The following is a 20,887-nucleotide window of genomic DNA, read 5'->3' as shown; positions in this document are numbered from 1 at the left end:
AAACACCCGAGCAACTGCAAAATAAGATCCTATAAGGGCAAATCAGTTGTTCATAAATTCAGTCCTTGGCGCCTCTTTGCAAGTGGAGCTTGAGCAACACGACAGACCTACTAAAATTGTGCTTCAAGTGATTGGATTCAACATAATTAACAATGCAAATAAAAATCAAACATTATTAAAGATAACAATGTAATAAATAACATGGTAGTTAGAAAACAAAAAAAACAATGATAACGTTGTTTCCATCATGTCTGGGAAAGACAGAAAACTGGAAAAATCCCACTCATGAAAGTCAGGTGGGAGAAGGAAGATTTTTCAATGGAAGAAGGTCGATTTAGCCATAGGGCTAGTAATTGGCCTGAAGATGGCGTTTGGGAGTTAATCACTAAGTTAAAAGGCTATGGGTTGAACTTTGCCTCAGATCTTTCACTTAATATCATGGTCAGTGTCCTAGTAAGCCACTGTTTCAATCAGTTAAATAATAAGAGACACCTGATGCCCTTATTAGCCACTAACCATTAAGCTATGGCCGTGCTGGTAGCCATCAACTCTCATCTGAGGGCTACTAGATAAGATCATATTCAAGGAGCTTAGAATTCTCCATTTGTATTAATCTGGCACCACAAAACTGGCAATTTAATCTCTGTTCAGAAAGCTATTTACTGTCTCCCTGTTATAATCTAGATCCAATTCAAAATTTGGGTTTTTTATCTTGTATGCCTCCTTCACACCTTACCTGCAAAATCTCTCAACACTGTCAGTTTAGGGACCTGACAAGTAAAGGTAACTTCCTACAAACTACTCCACTCTAAACTTGTGTGAAAACTCATGCCCTAAGGTGAAAGCAAATTTTCTCATCAAGGCCATCTTCTTTGGTAATCTTATCTTCCACCTCTCAGTCTCTTGGCCTCATTTACTGTCTTCAAAAAAGGTTCTGAACACTCAATTTTTCAACACAGAACATTATCTGAGAAGACTAGCTATAGTCAGTGTGTATAAAACCTTAATGGAAATCAGTGCATCTCAATAGGTCAACAGCAAAAACTACAATTCAGCAAGATACAACACAGATACATTTGGTCTGCAACTTTGGTCAGTGATTAAAAATCTCAGAGAGGGATGTGCGAGATGTTGAGTTAGACATAGTCACACATTTTTCAGCAAGATCCTCTTGTTTACTGGCATAGGTTTCAATATCCCTAAATATTGGCATTTTCCAGTAAAATTTTAAAGGTCGATGCCTTTGGTGAATAACAACGACTCCATTTTGTATGACTTTAATGCCTTCAAGAAAGAATTTCTACGTATTTTTGATAGACGATCCATATCTCAAACCACAGGTAACAAACTTTTAGATTTAAAGCAGGGTAACCGGGACTTGGTAGCATACCTGGCTCAATTTAACAAACTGATTGTAGAGACCAATTGGCCGGAAGCCAAGAGAGCCGCCATCTTTTATAGAGGTTTGAAAGATGAGTTGGAGGATGGGTTGGCGCAAATTCCCAAGCGACCTACGGAAGTTTCAGAATTAATTGATCTGGTTTTGCAGATTGACCAGCGTCAATGTGAAAGAAAGAATAAGAGGCGCAAAGATGTGAAATATATTCCTCCGCGTTTCAACAGATTGAGATCTGAATGTTCCAAACCCAGAGAAGGTTCAACTGAAGAAGAACCAATGCAAATTGGGTCAGTGCGGGGACCTTTGTCAAAGGAAGAAAGAGAGAAGAGGAGAGTGGGCAAGCTATGCATGCACTGTGGAAACTCGGGGCATTTTGTCAGAGAGTGTCCAAAGAAGCCTAAAAATAATACTTGGGTAAAAGACAGGCTCTACCAGTAGGAGGAGTTGCTCTGGTGGAAGCGGTTGATAAGTCAACTCCGGACTCTCTATTCATTGCTAACACGTTGCAGTCGTCTGCTCCACATTTAATAATTTCAGTTCAAATAAGATTTGGAAATTCAGAAGTCAACAAGATATCAGTCATGATTGATTCTGGAGCAACGGGAATCTTTTGTGATATTAGATTTGCTCAATTTTTGAAGATTCAATTTCTGAAGAAAGATAAACCAGAAGCCGTCCGGGCTGTGGATGGTACTAACCTGTCCTCTTGCCCCATAGTATTTGATACTGAAGAAATTTCCTTGAGGGGTACGGGCAATCATCTCAGCATTTTACAATTTAGTCTCATCGATGCCCCTCAGTTTCAACTTATATTGGGGCTACCCTGGCTGACGGAACACAACCCAAGGATTGATTGGGCCAAAAGATCCATTGAAATGGGTTCATATCATTGCCAGCAACATTGTTTTGGAAAGGAGGGTGTTAAGCGGGAGACAACACCATCGATGAGTTTGGCCAGTCTTTCTCAGACCATCTGTGCGTTGGAGACTCCCAGGATTCCGCAAGAATATCACGATTTAGTCTCAGTTTTTGATGAACAAGAAGCCAAGAAACTACCGCCACATCGAGAGTATGATTGTCGGATAGAGTTGGAGCCAGGAGCTTCGTTGCCGTGTAGTAGGATATATGCGCTTTCAGAAGTGGAATATCAACACTTAAAGGAGTATGTGGAGCAATATTTGGCAAACGGCTTCATCCGTCCATCCCAATCTCCAGTTTCATCTCCCCTCTCCTTTATTCTAAAGAAGGATGGCAAGTTGAGAACTTGTATCGACTATTGGGCCTTAAATTTAGTCACAAAGAAAAATAGATACCCATTACCATTGATTTCTGAACTGCTAGATCAAGTTAAGGAGGCGAAGGTGTACACCAAATTGGATTTGCGTGGAGCCTATCATTTGGTGCGCATAGCAGAGGGAGATGAATGGAAGACTGCATTCCGAACCCGGCTGGGTTTGTTTGAATATCAGGTTATGCCATTCGGTTTGTGAAACGCCCCGGCGGCTTTCCAAAACTTTGTAAATGATGTATTAAGGGAATTTTTGGATCGTTTCGCCGTTGTCTACATCGACGACATTTCACTTTCTCAGCAAATTTGGAGGAACATGTTCAACATGTACGTGCTATCTTGAGCAGATTATTGGAAAACCAACTGTTTGTCAAGTTGGAGAAATGTGTGTTCCATTCAAATCAGGTGGAGTTTTTGGGGTTTGTTCTGTCTTACGACGGAGTTTCTATGGATGAGGCTACGGTAAAGGCAATAATGGATTGGCCTTCCCCACAAAATGTTAAAGAGGTGGAGAGTTTTATTGGGTTTGCCAATTCCTACAGGCGTTTCATTTCTCAATTTTCAGAAAAGGTTTGCCCATTGACTCGTCTGCTGAAGAAGGAGATCGCATTTGAATGGAATGACGATACAGAAAAGGCCTTTGTGGAACTTAAGAAGATTTTTGTCACAGCACCTGTTTTGCAGCACCCAAATCCTGAGGAACCCTTTTTTGTGGAAGCCGATGCGTCTAATTTGGCTATTGGGGGAGTTTTGTCGCAAAGACACAAGGTTACTGGACAGCTTCATCCGGTAGCATACAGATCACGGAAATTATCTGCAGCAGAAATAAATTATTCAATTGCAGACAAAGAATTGCTAGCAGTGAAAGACGCATTTCGAGAATGGCGACACTATCTGTTAGAAGCGAAGCATGAAGTGACGGTGTTCACGGACAATCGAAATCTGCAATTTTTTAAATCAGCATGAACGCTCACTCCTAGGCAATTGAGGTGGTCTTTGTTTTTTGCCGATAATAATTTTGTGCTAACTTTTTGCCCCGGATCTGCAAATGGAAAGGCTGATGCCTTATCTCGTCTCTATTCTGGTGATGATGTAGGCAAGAAGAAAGAGGGTTTGATAATTCCATCGGAAAAAATAATTGGAGTCATCTCCTATCCAGAATTTGAAGACAAGTTAAGGAATTCTCTTTCGAAGGATGAGTTGAGGAATTGGGTCAAGAAAGGAACCGGAAGGAAGATCAAGAATGGGATACCCTATTATTTGGAAAACCTTTTTGTACCCAATGATGAGCTTCGTTTGGAAGTAATTCGACACTGTCATGACGATTTGCTGGCTGGTCACAAGGGAGTCACGAAAACTTTGGAATTAATTCAGCGTGATTTTTGGTGGCCCACCATGGAGGCTCAGGTGAGACAATATGTGGCAGCCTGTGAGCAATGCATCAAAGGGAAGCCTTCTAGATCGGCCCCACAAGGGTTGTTGCAACCCTTACCTCCAGCCCCCTATCCATGGCATACTATTTCCATGGATTTCATCGTGGATCTTCCCTCTAGTCATGGCTATTCAACTATTTGGGTGATGGTTGATCATTTTACAAAGATGAGTCACTTTGACCCTCTGAAGTTTATTCCAACTGCCCCTCAATTATCCGTCTTGTTCACACAGCATGTAGTCCGAGCACATGGTATTCCTAGGGTGGTTATTTTGGACAGGGGCCCTCAGTTTGTTTCTCATTTTTGGAGAGCCTTTCTTAGGAGACTGGAGATTGATTCTCGTTTGTCTACCAGTTTTCATCCTGAGACAGATGGGCAAACGGAAAGAGTAAATCAAGAACTGGTGCAATACTTGCGTTTGTTTTTGATGGATCACGAGGGTGAATGGCAGAGTCTAATTTGGGCGGCAGAATTCGCTTACAACAATGCATCCCATTCCTCCACGGGGTTTTCTCCTTTTTATTTAAATTCTGGGAGACATCCTAACACCTTAGTGGGAAAACAGAAGAGTGAGGTCCCAGCTGTAGAAGAGGTGGTTCAGGAGTTACAAGGGGCCTATAAGGTAGCTACTGACAATTTGATCAAGGCTAAGTGTTCCTACATGAAACAAGCAGATAAGAAGAGACGTGCTAGTCCCATTTATGAACTTGGTGACAAGGTGTGGATTTCGACCCAAAATATGCACCTTAAAGGGAATCGTAAATTTCAACCTCGATTTGTGGGTCCTTTTCTAGTAGAGAGAATGGTGAATCCAGTGAGTGTGAAGGTTAAACTTCCACCTAGATTACGGTTATATCTGTTTTTTCATGTCTCTCTGCTGAGGAATAATCCCACAAATTTGAGTATTAAGGGTTCTCCAGCTACTGTTCAAGTTCAATCTTTGGAAGAGTTTGAAGTTAAAAGAATCTTAGACTCCAAAACCAAGAAAGGGAAATTGTTTTATTTGGTCGATTGTAAAGGATACGGCCCTGAGGAGAGAACTTGGGAGCCTGTAGACCATTTGCATGCCCCTAAGCTGGTGGAAGAGTTTCACAGGACACATCCTTATAAACCTAATAGGAGTGAGAGGGGGCCTTGGTGGGAGGTACTGTCAGGCGTGAAAGGTTCAGATGGGCACCTAGGCTAGAAAGACGCCAGATCAGACCTCAGTACTCTCATCCCCTCTATGGGAGGCTGCGCCGAGTCATTCCCCTGACTCCCTATTGATGAGAAGTCTATTAGGAACACAGTCGTGGAATTCCAAGATGGCCGCGCTCGACTGATGCGGAGGCTATCGGTCTAGTCTTTTACTCGCGAGCAACCGCAGCTGTGATAGCGCCAGCTCGCGATTACCGTTGTGCACTTCAATTGAATTCCTGTGAGAAAAGGCAGCGTTTGAGTAGAGCGCAGCCTTCCTGAGAAGTTTCGGCTATATTTGGGCTCTGGTGGCGAGAAGATGGACAGCTAAGTCACCCTAGAGTGTTATACTTATTTTCGTGCAATAATTCTTGTATGAACTGTTAATATAATATTGCTAACAATTTGAGAGAATTGGTTTATGGAAGCTTCAGAAGAATTCTCTTACTAAGGGACAGAATTTACGCATTAGTTTGGATAGTTAGAGACAACAAAATACCTATTAGTCAAGGAGGCAATTGACTATTTGCATAAGGTTATTTCGCCAGTCTACATTGGAGATAGAAAAATAATAAAATAAAAGGACAAGACAGAACAAAAGAAAAGCACGTAGATATAATTATATATATATATAATTGTACTAACCTTCACTCTCCTCGACGTCTTTGCTGAAATACAAGAAGAGAAAGGTTATCAGAACTGTTCTACATCATCTGGCAGTTAGTACAAGAAAGAACAAGTATAGAAGGAAAACGTAATCATCGGGTTCAGGTGTAAGAAAGGTAACTAAGTGATAAGCTGAGGTTGGGAGTATTAGTTGACAGAAATTACATACAGTTTGTCTTACAGAATCCGACAAGACATCACAAACACCAAACCAGTGTAGAATAGAGCTAGAACATGAAGCATCGATCTGCACTATTAAGAGAGCGGCCAATCACCGTGGGAAGACAGGAAACATAAGAGTGGTAGTGGAATAAATAGTGGGTAGAAGGTAGACTACTGTGGTTACATGATATTATTGTTACAGGGTTCTACACCAAGAAGATAAGAATCCAGTAAGAAGAAGACGAAGCAGTGCAGTCTCTCTTTTTCATTCCAGCTCCCCTTTCCCCCTCTCTCCTATTTGTGAGTGTTGAAACTTGCAGTTAGGGAAGTCGGGGATTGAGGAATACGCATCGGCTCCTGTGGAAGCTACAGTTTGGTGTAGGTACTTGACAGACAGTGCCTAATTTTAGCCGGTGGTTGCCGTTAGTCATTTTTGGGGACCAACTCATATTTTTCCTCATTTCATATTGATCGTGAGCAAGAGAGAGAAAAACACCTAAATGAGAAAGAAGGTCAGAAAAGATAGAAAAAGGGACACAAAGGGAGAAAGTAAGTACTGGCTTGAGTGAAATATAGGGGCAGTGGGGTCTCATAGTGGATTAAAGAGACTTGAGGTGAATCCATCACTGTAAAGCTTTGATACTGGTGCGCTGATTTTTAATAGCATTGCCAGAGCAGAGCTTTGGGCACCTAGGGGCTCATTAGGATGGCGGACGGACTGGAGTCCATCCTCCATCCTGGTGTAAACTGGGACAGTCCGCCATGCTTGCGGCGGTCCCGCACACCAGATCAGGGTGCGACCGCCACTGTGGCGATCGGATCCTGCATTTTAACATTGGGGCGGTTGCTGCTGACAGCAGCACCCACTGCGATGTTAAAATGCCATGTTGTGCATTTCACCACACTACGTGGCAGGTACCACACGGTGCCTGCCATGTAGTGCTGTGAAATGTAGGGGGTTACCAACGGTACCCCCCAAGTGCACCCTCACCTCCCCCAACACAAGGGGGGGCCCGCAACAGGCCCCTAAACCCAATTCCCACCAGTCTTACCATGGCGGTTCCACCGCCGTGGAAAAGCTGTCTCCAGCCATCATCGTAATTTGTCAGATGGTGCCTTCTAGGCACCGCCGCCATTTTACTGGTGGAGACCGCTCCGCCAGGCAATCGTGAGGATTGCCTGTGGCGGATCCGTGGAAGATAGTCTTTGCAACCACCACGGTCTCGGCGAGATTCCCCCTGCCATCCTAATTTGGCGTGGGAAACTCGCGGTCAGCATTTTAAAGGACCGCCACCGCATCGCACCTTCCATCGTAATCGGCCCCTTAGTGTTTTACAATTAAGCACTGGTTAAGGAAGCTGTGTTCTATAACCCCTGCACACATTCTTGTAGGCAGCAACAAAGGCTAAGTAATCAACACAGCTCCTGTTGTATTTCTTTTCCTTTTTCACATGAAGTAGAATCTTCCTTCCTGTACTCCTTTCTAAGTTTGTTCTGTGAGCACTGTGGACTCCACATGGGATCTTGTGGGGAATACAATATCATTTCATTGGTAGATACTCATAACTTACTCCCTGGATGTCCCTCAAGTATCTACCCCTATTCTCTTAACACACATTGACATTTTGAGAGACCAGTGCCAGGAACCCTGGTCCTTCGCCCCGCCAACGCTACGACCCAGCGGCACTCCAGGCACTCAACCCAGGCCGCAACAACAACTGCAAGCTAGCATCACCAGCCGATACCCACGGACCCTTCAGCTGTCACTGCTGCTGGCACACCTGCAGCACACCAGGAACATGGACCCAGCACAACCCACCCGCAAGAACACAACCGAACCGAAGACCCTGCACTGCATTCTCTTCAACGTCCGATCCCTCCACAAACAAGCCACCGAAATCTGGGAGCACCCCGGATGTAGCTTTCTTCACCGAAACCTGGACCAACACCACATCGGGACCGGACATCGCCATCGCCATCCCCCAAAGATACAAGATCCCCAGGAAGGACCACCCCACCCGCCCCGGAGCAGGAATCGCCATCGTCCACAAATCGAGCCTCCACCTGAGCACACTCCCTGATGAGCTCACAGAACTGATGGAACACCTCCACTTCAAGATACTGGCCAGCCCCACCTCCACCGTCCGTGGAACCCTCATCTACCGACCCCCTGGACCCCGTGGACCTTTCGCCAACACCATCACGGACATCATCTCCCCGCATGCCATCGCCTCCACCAACTACACCCTGCTGGGAGACCTCAACTTCCACCTCGAAAACCCTTGGCGGGACGTGAACAGTTGCCACCGAGCGAGAGTAAAGTATAAGTCTGCTCCCAGTGAGCGGGAGCAGGAAAACTGCTCCCGCCGGCTGGGACAGGACTTTTCATCTGGTTTCCTGCCTGCTGTCAAGTGGGCAGAAAAACAGATTAAAAAATTGCTCCTACTTGCATTTTTAGCTGCTCCCTGCGTGTTGGAGAAATGCCGGCTCCAGCTGGAGGAGGTGGCGAAGTGCCCTGGCGAGCGCCCGGGAACCCAGCATCAAGAGGTCAACCTCTTTGAAATTGGGTACCTGGGGACCGAAATCGGGCTTAGGACAGGGGCAGTACGACCCCCTTCTCTTTAGTTAATAAAGTGAAGAGGTCCAGATTTACCTCTTTGTAGTCTCGTCATCTTCTCTTCATGAGGATTCATGTTGTCACAGATTTGTGGATGAAGACGCTTGGGGAACAATCACATTGCTGAAATTACATGCACACACGGTCACAGGAGACATTACCTTGTATTCCTTTATGCAACTGTAGTGTTAAATATGCACAAGGCATTAACCCAATGAGGTAGCATTTACTAGTTAACCCTTCAAACCCTTCAGTAGAAAGTACATTTTTGGCTAAACTGTTGACTCGTCTGGAAAAAATGAGGTACTATTATGGAATAGTTTTCACAGAAATTAAACCTCAATGGGAAGCAGTTACAAATATAAACTGTCAAGTGGGCATGGAAACCGACAAATAGTTTTTAGACACTTGGAGCTGGAAGTTTAGCAGCTCCCTATGTCTGAAAGCAATACTAGTTCGCACAGGAGGTGGAGCTGGCAGGGACCGCGGAGGCATTCAGGATCCCCGCAATCCAATTTGAGACTGGGTGCCCTAATGTCCAGGCCCTGGGGAATGGGTCCCGGGGCCAAAATCGGTCAAGGGAGGGGGAATATGCGGCCCCCATCCCCTATTAAAAACAAGCATTTACAATGCAGTCGGTCTCGCCTTTGGGAACCTTTATGTATTTAGCTATGCAGAACATTAGCCTGGGTGCTGAACATCTACTGTTCTTTAAAATGGAGGGAGAGTAAGCACCAAACTGCGTGGCTCGCCAGGTATGGGAACACATGGAGAGAAATATTGCCTTTCAGCGGGAACTGGTATAGTCCAAAGCTGTGTTTTTATTATAAAATCAGGGCCTTCGGTGGTCATATCACTGAAAATACAAGATTTGAAAAAAATATTTTTGTCTACGGGTGCTCGTGGAAGACAATTTCTATGGACTGAAATCTACAGCATACTAAAGTGATTCTGGTATTTTACTGACCTCTGCTGGTCGTTTTCTATCAAGACAAATAGAGGCAGTTGAAGAGAAAAAAAAAAGTCCTTAAGTTGAAGCAGAAAAGTCCTAGGGCTGACCTCCAGAGCCCACATAGTACATACACGTATAAGTATATAATAAGTATATACTAAAGTATATACAAGAGGTCTTGAATGCTCGACCTAAACACACAAAGGGCAAAGAAGGAGAATGAGAAAGACTTAAGTACCGTCACAAAAAGAGACAGCAGGAACCAGCAAGAGGAATAAACGAGCCAAGGGTGTTATGTACTGGATTAAAGAGGCCTGGAGTGGTTTCAGTTCTAGAGAGCCCTAGTATTCGGCCCAACAACATTTATTTAATCAGGGCTTCAGAGCACAGCTTTGGGCACCGGTACTCATTATTTAACAAATTAAGCACTGACGTATCTGAAAAATACTTTTCCTTCGACGATACACACAGCACTCATCCCACGGTGGTGCAGTGCTTTCCTATCCACATTCCAGTCGCAGGCGCCCGCGCCCCGCATGTGGAAGTGCTTCGGGCTCGTGCTCTGACCAACTTGCTCCTTTAATGGACTGTAATGAAAGTGAAGTTCCTTGTGCGCTGCAGGGCTCGGGGTTTACTGCTCCGGTGTACCGGTGGGAGAAACACCGAGCAGCTGAAGCACAAGGCAGGAAACGCAGAAATTACCCTAGAGCATAGCTGACAAGGTTGTAGATTCCTATGTGTGACATTTTCATAATTTCTGTGTAATTATGAGTGCCATTAGATCCGTTCCTTCCTCTCCGGCAGGACGCAGCGTGTCAGACTCCCCCCTTTCCTCTCGGACTCCACACCTACCACCTGCGGAGTCCCCCATGGCTCATTCCTCAGCCCGACGCTCTTCAACATGGCTCCGCTTACCCCCATCGTCAGAACCTATGGACTCAACATCGTGTCAGACGCAGATGACACCCAACTCATCCTCTCCCTATCCAACGAGCCCAACACTGCCAGACATAGCTTTCGAGAATGCATGGAAGCTGTCGCCAAATGGATGAAAAACATCTGCCAACAACTAAACACCAACAAACAGAAGTACTCATCATGGGCCCAAACCCCGATGCCTGGAGCGACACCTGGTGCCCCCCCGCCCTTAGAAACCCGCAAACCCCCATGCACGCAACCTGGGAATCATCTTGGACTCCGAGCTCAAAATGGAGCACCAAATCAACTCCGTCTCGTTTTCCTACTTCTAAACCCTCCGCCTCCTGCGTTAGACCTTCAGATGGATCCCCCTCGAACACCGAAAGACCGTCACTTATGCCCTAGTCACCAGCAGACTCGACTACGGCAACACACTCTATGCCGGAATAAACAAAAACCTCAGCCGCAGGCTACTGAACATCCAGAATGCAGTTGCAAGACTAGTCCTAAACCTGCCAAAACACTGCCACATCTCCCAGCACCTGTGCACACTCCACTGGCTCCTCGTCGAGGCGAGAATCACTTTCAAGATACTCACTCACACACACAAGGCCCTCCACAGCATCGGACCAGCATACATGAACAGCCGACTCATATTCCACGCACCCCAAAGGACCCTACGATCAGCCCAGCTCTACGCCATGGTCCCCCGCACCAGACAGACCAGATTGGGAGGCCGCTCCTTCTCCTTCCTCACGGCCAGCCATGGAATGACCTTCCGCTCCACCTTAGACAGACAACTTTGCTTCCCCTCTTTGCAAGAAACCACAAAACCTGGCTTTTCAACAGACCCCCTCTTTGATGGCTTGGAACCTGCACCCCCCCCTCCTAGTGCCTTGAGACCCTTACGGGTGAGTAGTAATGCTTAACAAATCCCTGATTGACTGATTGATTGATTGATTGATATTAAATAGAGCCCTATGTTTGGATTGTGGTAGTGCTACTGCTTCCCACCTTACTCATACACAGTCTGTAGACTTCTATGAAGGCCAAGAATCCCACAATGGTATGTGGACTGCTGTGAGACTCCAGCTACTTTTCTAGCTCCAGAGTAAGCAAAAGCAGATATCCAAAAGGGTAATTCATCCAGGCCTTACATGCAGAAATACATTCTGCTAACTCTAGTAGGTTGACGTGGATCTACCCGAGAAGTTACAAATTCAGAGGTCCGAAGCACAAGAAACCAAGGGAGAATTTTGGGATGACTGAATTTTTCAAAAGGGAAAAATGCTAATTTTTCTATCTGTGCCTGAATGCTTTTTTTCAAGACCTGCTTGTACTAGTCACACAAATACCCCAAAGGCCAATATGCACTTTGTAAAATGAGAATTAAATACAAATCCTGATCTGCCAGGTTATAGCGTCTGCCTGCCGCATAATTTAAAAGGATAGGCACATGTTTGACTCTTATGAATTTGAAAATAGTTGACATTATAAGAAGTGAAAAATATAACTTTTTGTTACCAGAAACTGAGAACATTTTCCGGCTTGAGTACTTTTGCATATACCTATATATGTAGGCAAGTTTGGAACTTGTGTTGTACCCCTAAGCGCTTGACTCTACGCCCTTTTGCCGCCAGCGAGTGCAGCTCATCGGTGGGGCAACCCTCTTTGCATGAATGTTTTGTGGCCAGCCCAGGTCACGAGCAGCACCACCCCGAGATCCCAGGGGGTCCGCAGCTGTTCACAGTGAAGGCATGGCGTGAGCAGGTGGCAGGTCGTGTGTAATGCAGGCGCACAGGAGCGCGATGGTTTTAGTTCCTTAAAAACATTTCAGTAACAGAGATGGAGGCGACCCACTGGGGGTTTATTTGAACTTCAAGTCCCAGAACTCCAGCAGGATACTCACCTGTTTGCATTGGCTAACCAATAAAAGGGGATGTACTTTGAAGTTACCTGTTTGCCGTTTCTGCTGCTGTTTTGCCCAGGAAGAAGGGCGCCAAGCCCGAAACGCGTAGGCAAGTTTGGAACTTGTGTTGTACCCCTAAGCGCTTGACTCTACGCCCTTTTGCCGCCAGCGAGTGCAGCTCATCGGTGGGGCAACCCTCTTTGCATGAATATATATATATATATATATATTCACTGAAAAAAAACATAGGTTTCAGGTACGTTACAGTTAGGAATTAGCATTTAAAAAACCTTAGAAATTCACTGAAAAAACCATAGGTTTCAGGGGCGTTATAGTTAGCTGGACTTTTCACTCGTACAAAACCATTGAAATTCCCCCGTTATAGTTAGTTCAGCTAACTATAACTCGCGCACCCGCAATGCACTGGCGATGACATCACATATTACATCACTCATGACATGGTCAGTGACATCGAGTCATGACATTACTGATGACATCTCAAATGACATCACTCATGACATCACTCATGACATCATCCAGTGAATGTGTGTTTTTCTGAAAATTACATATGTTTTATATATGTATATCTCAAGGTCGATGGAAGAATAAATGGGTACATAAGTGTCTAAATGGATGATTTGTTTTTGAAAAATTGAGTGTATCTTAGTGAATACATGGCTTAGTGAGTAATGTTTAAATATGTAAATATATGTATCAGTCTCTCACTTTGTGTATAAGTGGCTACATGAGTGTCTATATAGGTTATTAGTTGTTTTTTTGAGTATCAGTATGAGTGTCTGAATGTCTGTATGATTCGGTGGGGGTATTACGTAGTGCATAGGTGCATGAATGAGTGACTCACTGTTTGTATGTGTTGAAGACAGCATGTGTGCAGGACTGTATGGGTGGATGAGTGTGTGAATGGGTGTGTTAGTGACTGAATGACTGTCTCAATAGTGTCTTTATGAGTAACTACATATGTTTTAAACTAGTATATGTGATTATTGGTATATATAAGTGAGTATATGTGAGAGTGAGAGATTGAAAGAGTTCCTGTATGAATAAGTATGTGTTTCTATAAGTGATTGTTTAAAAGACTAAGGTGCCGATTCCGATCCTGTAAAAATGTTCCCCGTACGAATCGTATCCGGATTTTTTTCTGTACGAATCGTACAAGTGCCGTACAAACTGGCAAGTACAATTCGTATGTGAAAAAGTCCATACGAATCGTAATGGGAAAATTCCCCCACACATCCTCGGGTCGGGAAATATGTCCGACACGTCCCCGGACATTTTTACATACGAATCGGAAAAATGAAGTCCGAGCACGCAAGTACGATCCGTCCCGTCCGTCCGAATGTACAACCGTATGGAAAAAACACCGTATGGAGCGAACATCAATAGCAACCATGGAAACTTCCAAACATGTGCCCGCAGACGTGCCGAACACCACCTTAGCCCCCGTCTGTATGCGCTGTACCCCCAGCCCCTCCCTATGTACGGTGCGTACCCCCAGCCCCACCACCGTATGGACAGTGCCACCCCCAGCCCCACCCCCGTATGGACGGTGCGTACCCCCACCCCGTATGGACTGTGCGTACCCCCATGCCCCGTGTATGTACGAAGCGTACCCCCACCCGTGTATGTACGGAGCGTACCCCCAGCCCCCGTGTATGGACGGAGCATACCCCAGCCCCCCATGTATGGACGGAGCGTACCTACACCCGTGTATGTACGGAGCGTACACCCAGCCCCCCGTGTATGTCCGGAGCTTACCCCCAGCCCCCGTGTATGGACGGAGCGTACCCCCAGCCCCCGTGTATGTACGGAGCATACCCCCAGCCCCCCGTGTATGGACAGAGCGTATCCCCACCCGTGTATGTAAGGAGCATACACCCAGCCCCCCGTGTATGTATGGACCATACCCCCAGCCCCCGTGTATGGACAGAGCGTACCTATACCCGTTTATGTAAGGAGCGTACACCCAGCCCACCCGTGTATGTACGGAGCGTACCCCCAGCCCCGTGTATGTACGGAGCGTACCACCAGCCCCCCGTGTATGGACGGAGCATTCCTACACCCGTGTATGTATGGAGCATACACCCAGCCCCCCCGTGTATGTACGGAGCGTACCCCCAGCCCCCCGTGTATGCACGGAGCGTACCTACACCCGTGTATGTACGGAGCGTAACACCCAGCCCCCCGTGTATGTACGGAGCGTACCCCCAGCCCCCCGTGTATGGACGTAGCGTACCCCCAGCCCCCCGTGTATGGGCGGAGCGTACCTACACCTGTGTATGTACGGAGCATACACCCAGCCCCCCGTGTATGTACGGAGCGTACCCCCAGCCCCCCGTGTATGGACGGAGCGTACCCCCAGCCCCCCGTGTATGGACGGAGCGTACCCCCAGCCCTCCGTGTATAGACGGAGCGTACCCCCACCACCTATGGATGGTGCGGACCACCACGCTGCCAGTGTCTGTACGCACCCTACCCCAGGCCCCTACACCAGCACCCTCACCCAGCATCGCGCATGTACGAGTCATACCAAGCCATAGCAAATGTCAGCACTGTACAACAACATGGCCTATGTACGCACCTTACAGACGCCAAAAACACTCGTACTGAATCAGGACACTGCAAAACAACACAAGGAGAGTCAATTTGAATCGCACAACACCACTAAACATGTCCAACAAGGCCAAATACATCCAATACACTGACCTGCAACAGCCAAACTGGTAAACAGAGGCCCATACCACAACCACTCCTTATAACACACCCACCCAAAGTTCAAACACAGCCACACCCACAAAAGGACCAATAAAAAGGGCTCACACACACAAACCATGAGCCTTTGCAACAGATCCACTGCTGCCAGACCCCAGAAACAACGCACTACACCATACTACAACCTTCAAGACACATTACACTTGCACACCTTCACACAACCATCATCACAAACACCCCCTCATCACATTCACACACACACACACCTTCACAACCACACCCACACACCCACAACCATCCACACCCACACCCCACACCATGCCCACAAACAAGAATCCAAAGTTCACAAGGGAGGAGCTGGAGATCCTTGTCGACGAAGTCATCAGAGTCGAGCCACGGCTCTTTGGAACATTGGTCAGACAGACCAGCATAGCGGAGAAATCTTCCATGTGGCAGAGGATTGTCAATAATGTGAATGCTGTTGGGGCAACCAGAAGGACCAGGCATGAATGCCAAGCCAGGTGGTACGATCTGCGGAGGACGGTCCGCCGCAAAATGACGGATGAATATAACCAGGGGAACATCACTGGAGGTGGCCCGCCCCGCAGACCGGTACACTACCATCCCTGGGAGGAGAAGGTGATGCGCACGCTGCCACCGGTGGGAGTACACGGAGTAGAAGGAGTCGCCGAGCCTGGTGAGTACACCAACAACTCACCTCACATGGGGGGAACGCCATCCACAACCCAACTCCCAATTATGCACGCAACTACCCCAAAGCCATCACCGGACACAACCACACTCCAAAAACAAGCACATGCCACTAGCGGCTCCATGCCCCATGCACCAAGCAAGGCTATGCCAAGTCACAGGCCACACAAAACACCAACACAAGACAGGATGTCCCTGATGGCGGGAGGGTGGGCGGCAAAAAACACATTGTGCAACTCAGAAGCAGACACCAATGCCCTCAGCCCATATGGCCTAGGGCAGAGCTATACAAACAGTGTGTCCCCACACAGTACTGTGTCGCCTGCAAATGGTGGCTGCGTCGCAGGATGACATGGGTAGGAAGGCCCAATTTGCACATAACAGCAGCTAATGAACAGGCATCACATTGAAAGAGTGTCAGCACACACCGCCGCAGAAGCGCAGACTCAGACACTCCGCACAATGGGGTCCGGGAGATTCTAAACAAAGCCACATGAACAAGCCAATGGCCTTTGAAAGACCTGCAAACTGTGTGTGCCCAGGAAGCTGGGCTGAGGTGACAGAGGGTGACAGACAGACGGAGGGAGAGAGAGGGAGGGAGACAGAGGGCGACAGAGGGCGACAGAGGGAGACAGACAGAGGGAGGAGCGTGACAGAGGGAGGGAGAAAGGGAGACAGAGGGAAACCAAATCACCCGTGGGTGGTGTGGGCTGTCCGCTCGTCAGCAGGTGGACTGTGTGCATGTAGACAAGATTTGGCAGTGCGTGAACCACCCCTTTTTTGTGTTGAAATCACTGGGCCATGTGTCAATCTGTGCACAAGTTGATCCTTTCTGCAGGCACAAACCTAACCTTACACCCAGTATACCCACTCACTGTGTTTGTTAGAACCCAGTCACAAATGCATAAGTTATCTACCTGCATTCTCAAATACATATGAAAAAACACCATTTGCCCATGTACAGTGCAACTGTAAGTATGAGTGACTGTACAGGTGAGTGAGTGGAGGTGTATGTAGACCTAAGAGTTAATGAGTAGGTTTGTAGATATTGGTATTGGAGTATCTATGGTTTTGAGAATGGACGTCTGAAATTTTGAATTGGTGTATCAACGGTTAAATTAGGGTGTGAGAAGATGCAGCAATTTATCACATGGATGATCTCATCAGTGATGTCATCAGTGATGTCATTTGAGATGTCATCAGTGATGTCACTGATCATGTCATGAGTGATGTAATATGTGACGTCATCAGCAGTGCATTGCGGGGGCGCGAGTTATAGTTAGCTGAACTAACTATAAGAGGGGAATTTCTAGGGTTTTGTACGAGGGAAATGTCCAGCTAACTATAACACCCCTGAAACCTTTAGTGAATATATATATATATATACATAGATATAGATAGATATATAAAAATGTTTGCAGTGTAAGAACTACGGGGCATATTATCAAGAAACAGCATTAAAATTATTGCCGCTTTAGCGGCAGAAAACTGCCGCTAATGCGGCGATAATGGGCTTGATAATATGCCCTTGAGAATTCCTATAGAAGCCCATGTTCTGGTGTCAATTTTAACGACTTGCTTGATAATATGCCCCTACATGCTTTACCTCATGCTCTGAAACGTTTAGATTTTATTTTGCCTTTTCCCTTATAGTTCCACATCGTAAGTAGTGTGGAACAAAATTCCCATGTTCGCTCTCACAATTATATGATGTCCAATGCTCTAAGAAAATGAGTTTCTGGGTGCCTAATTGGTGGTCACGAATTTCTGGTTGAAAATTTCTTGGCATATTTACTTTGGGAAAGGGCTGTGAAGCCTAGAGCCCTTTCTGGCCACCACATGACATTCTCCCAAGGCATTGGGCAGCTTTAATGTTAACCTCACTAGGTGGCCTCTTCCCCTTCCCTCCCTCACCCTGCTTCTAAGAAGAGCCTTGGCAGACATTGACCACTTGCTCCAAAAGGTGCTAATTATGTGCATTGAACTACATGGACTTTGGAATTCTATACTGAATAAAGTAAGAAAATTTGGCAATCTATTCCAGATTCCGAGAGGCTAACTCATGATTGTATGAAATTTATTGTGAGTTAATGGCTGGTTCAGGAAATTTCAACTATCCAAAATCTCAGCATGGAATCTGGCATTTTCTAAATTCGGGCCCACTGTATTTGAAATTTATGTGATTCTTATTTCTTACAATATTAAACCTTCTGCAGGCTGCTGGTATGCTAGAAGTTTCTCAATTAAATGCAAAGGGTGAAAACTTAGATTTGGTTTTCACCAACACAGAATATGCTGCTAAAAGGTATGCAGTGAATCATAAAAAATCTAACAAAATGTCGGGCCACTATAGTATCTCATTGCCATAGAATGTCTACCAGCAGTTTTGACAAGGAGCCCACAATTGCAGAGTATGGAAGAATGATGATGTTATGTTCAGTCCTGTGTCTAACATAAACACATTTAAACCTAAAGGTGAGAGCATTCCGGTCACAAAGATCCCCCTGCCGAACATCAACAACTCTGTTCCATGGAAAATCCACTGTGAAGAGGATTACAAAAAGCATGTCTTATTCTGTGGGACAGAGCTCATACAAACAAAAGCATCGGGTATGGAACCTGCAAAAGCAGTTGTTCTTCAGACTGGTGAGTTCATAGAATCCATTACCATTCCTTCTATCATATTGCAATGAAAAACTGTACTTCTGATTGTCACTATACATTTGATTGCTTAAGTTAGAAAAGGTATACTACTGATACTATGGGCAATGCAAATATGTTTATTAAAATGTAAATTCATCTACTTCATTAACGTATGGAACACAGTTTCCTTATTCTTTGGATGTACTTGTAAACTCCTTCCAAGAGACTATGGGCATATGTATGAAGCCCAATTCCCGTTCGCAAACGGGCCGATTCTCAGATTCGGTCCGTTTGCGATCAGGAAAAAGCCTTTAGGGATTCCATATTTTGTAAAAGGATTTAAGGAATCGCAAACTACAATTCCTTAAATGCGATGTAAAAAGCACCCAAGTTGTGCGATTTCTCCTTAAGAAATCGCAAATTACCACCAACTTCAAGTTGGTGGTAATTTGCGATATCTTTGAAAAATGCACTTTTCGGCATTTTTCAAAGTGCCATGTGGCGCTCATACATACATGCCCTAATGCACCAAATGTGCACACATGCTCATTTCAGGGGTGCATCAGGGTGTCCTTATGACACCCTTGCACCCTTGAAATTGCATTCGCAATTTGCGAGTACCTAATGGGTACTCGCAAATTGCAAATGTACTCCCATTCATTCTTATGGGACTCTAGACCCATAGGAATGAATGGGAAGCTATTCCTTAATTGAGACTCACAATTTGCGAGTCGCAATTAAGGAATACCAAGGAATCGCTAAAAATGTGCGAATTTCTTATTACATCTTGTTTTGCGATTCTCAAATAGTGATTCTCAAAAAATCGCTATTTGAGAATCGCAAATTCAGTATTTGATACATATGCCCCAAGATCAGTAAATATTTACTTGAAAACAAGATGAGTCTTTAAAAAACTATTTTTCCTGAATTTACTTCTCTAGGATTATGACATAAGAATGCAGGATGATTGCTCCCCACTTTCACCTCCTGGAACCCCTGGATCATTGCCTACTTTGCATTGTTTACACTGTTAATTGACCTTTGAGAAGAAATGTGTTTTAGAGCTATCACAACATATTAACTGTTGGCCAAACTAAGTGAAAATAACAGGGAATAAAACCAACACAAATTTAAATAGAGAAGATTGTAATTCGTAAGAAAAAAGCTGTACTAAGGTCTCGATTATGAGTTTGGCGGTCTTACTGCCATACTGCATGGGCCCAAGTACATTGTTGAGTCAGTGATCTCTCGTCTGCCGTATTACAATGTTACCGCTGGCCCAGTGTGGTGTTTCTGATGGCAGGGGACCGGCACAGGATGCAGTCAGCAATATACATTTTTGTTTCACACGTGTCAATGCAGGTGTGTACATTTTGACAAATCTTGGAAACTGTTGAATATCTTTCACTTATTTAGAAGATGTGCAATCTTGTACTGCTTTCACTTTATGTTGGCCCATATATATTGTGTGAGGAAAAATCTTGAAGATGCCCCCATGAGGAATTTTAAGATCAATTGGAAGGTCACACAGCCAGCATGGTGGTAATTACTCTACCTCTTTCTTACTTAACTCCTCTTTGAAGTCCTTATAAAGATCTGGGGTAGGTAAAAGGAGATTATGTCTTTAACACTGCACAAGTTAAGACCATTTCCTGTGTGTGACCTTGAGGTGGAAAATACTTCATATCATCACACTAGGGAGAGAAAGCAATCTTCTGCTCCATCCAAACGAGCTGAGGATTATGCTGGAAAACCCAATAGGTTCCTAAAATCACTGGGCAGGTAGGGACATCAGGGAGATCAAGGGAGATCAAAACGTATCTTTTCGATATGTTCATGTTCTAGAGGAATCACCAAATCTGTTGTTTCATGACAAACACCTTGCTTGAACAGAACTTTACCATTAATTCCCAAAATGACTTCTGCTTTCTCTGGACTGGACTTTCTGAGGTACAGGATGGCACAATGTTGACGAGGTGAAGTATGACTCAATGACAGGAAGGATAAAACAAAAGACAGTGAGTAGTGAGTAAATGTACAGACATTTACATCAAGATGGAACATATCAGATATGAGCTGCTTACCGATGTGAAATGCCGCAATACTGTAACTAGCCCCCAGCCAAATCAGGACGCTTGTCCAAGAACCGACATTGAAATGCCTACTTGAGTCCTAGTCTACGATGTCAAAAGGGTAAATACAGAGCAAGATAAAAAAACAGGTTCTAAATATTCAAGGCTAATAGCAGAGGGAAGTCTGTGAAACGGTCCTTAGGTGGTTGGG

The 20,887-nt window shown here is 45.4% G+C and overlaps 1 protein-coding gene across 3 annotated transcripts in view; it reads left to right on the top strand.

Annotated features, from left to right (window-relative positions):
• LOC146788638 (putative cation-transporting ATPase 13A4) overlaps window positions 1-20,887 on the top strand; it is a 619,876-nt gene that overhangs the window by 189,352 nt on the left and 409,637 nt on the right. For all 3 annotated transcript variants that reach the window (XM_085635832.1, XM_085635831.1, XM_085635830.1), the window contains one exon: window positions 18,437-18,607. In XM_085635832.1, coding sequence (XP_085491958.1) covers window positions 18,437-18,607 — 171 coding nt within the window. The remainder of the gene's footprint in view (window positions 1-18,436; window positions 18,608-20,887) is intronic.

The sequence above is a fragment of the Triturus cristatus genome, chromosome 11, assembly GCF_964204655.1.
Source record: "Triturus cristatus chromosome 11, aTriCri1.1, whole genome shotgun sequence".
Classification (NCBI taxonomy): Eukaryota; Metazoa; Chordata; class Amphibia; order Caudata; family Salamandridae; genus Triturus; species Triturus cristatus.
Note: the sequence above shows the minus strand (reverse complement) of the source record. Positions and strands in the feature narration are given on the sequence as shown.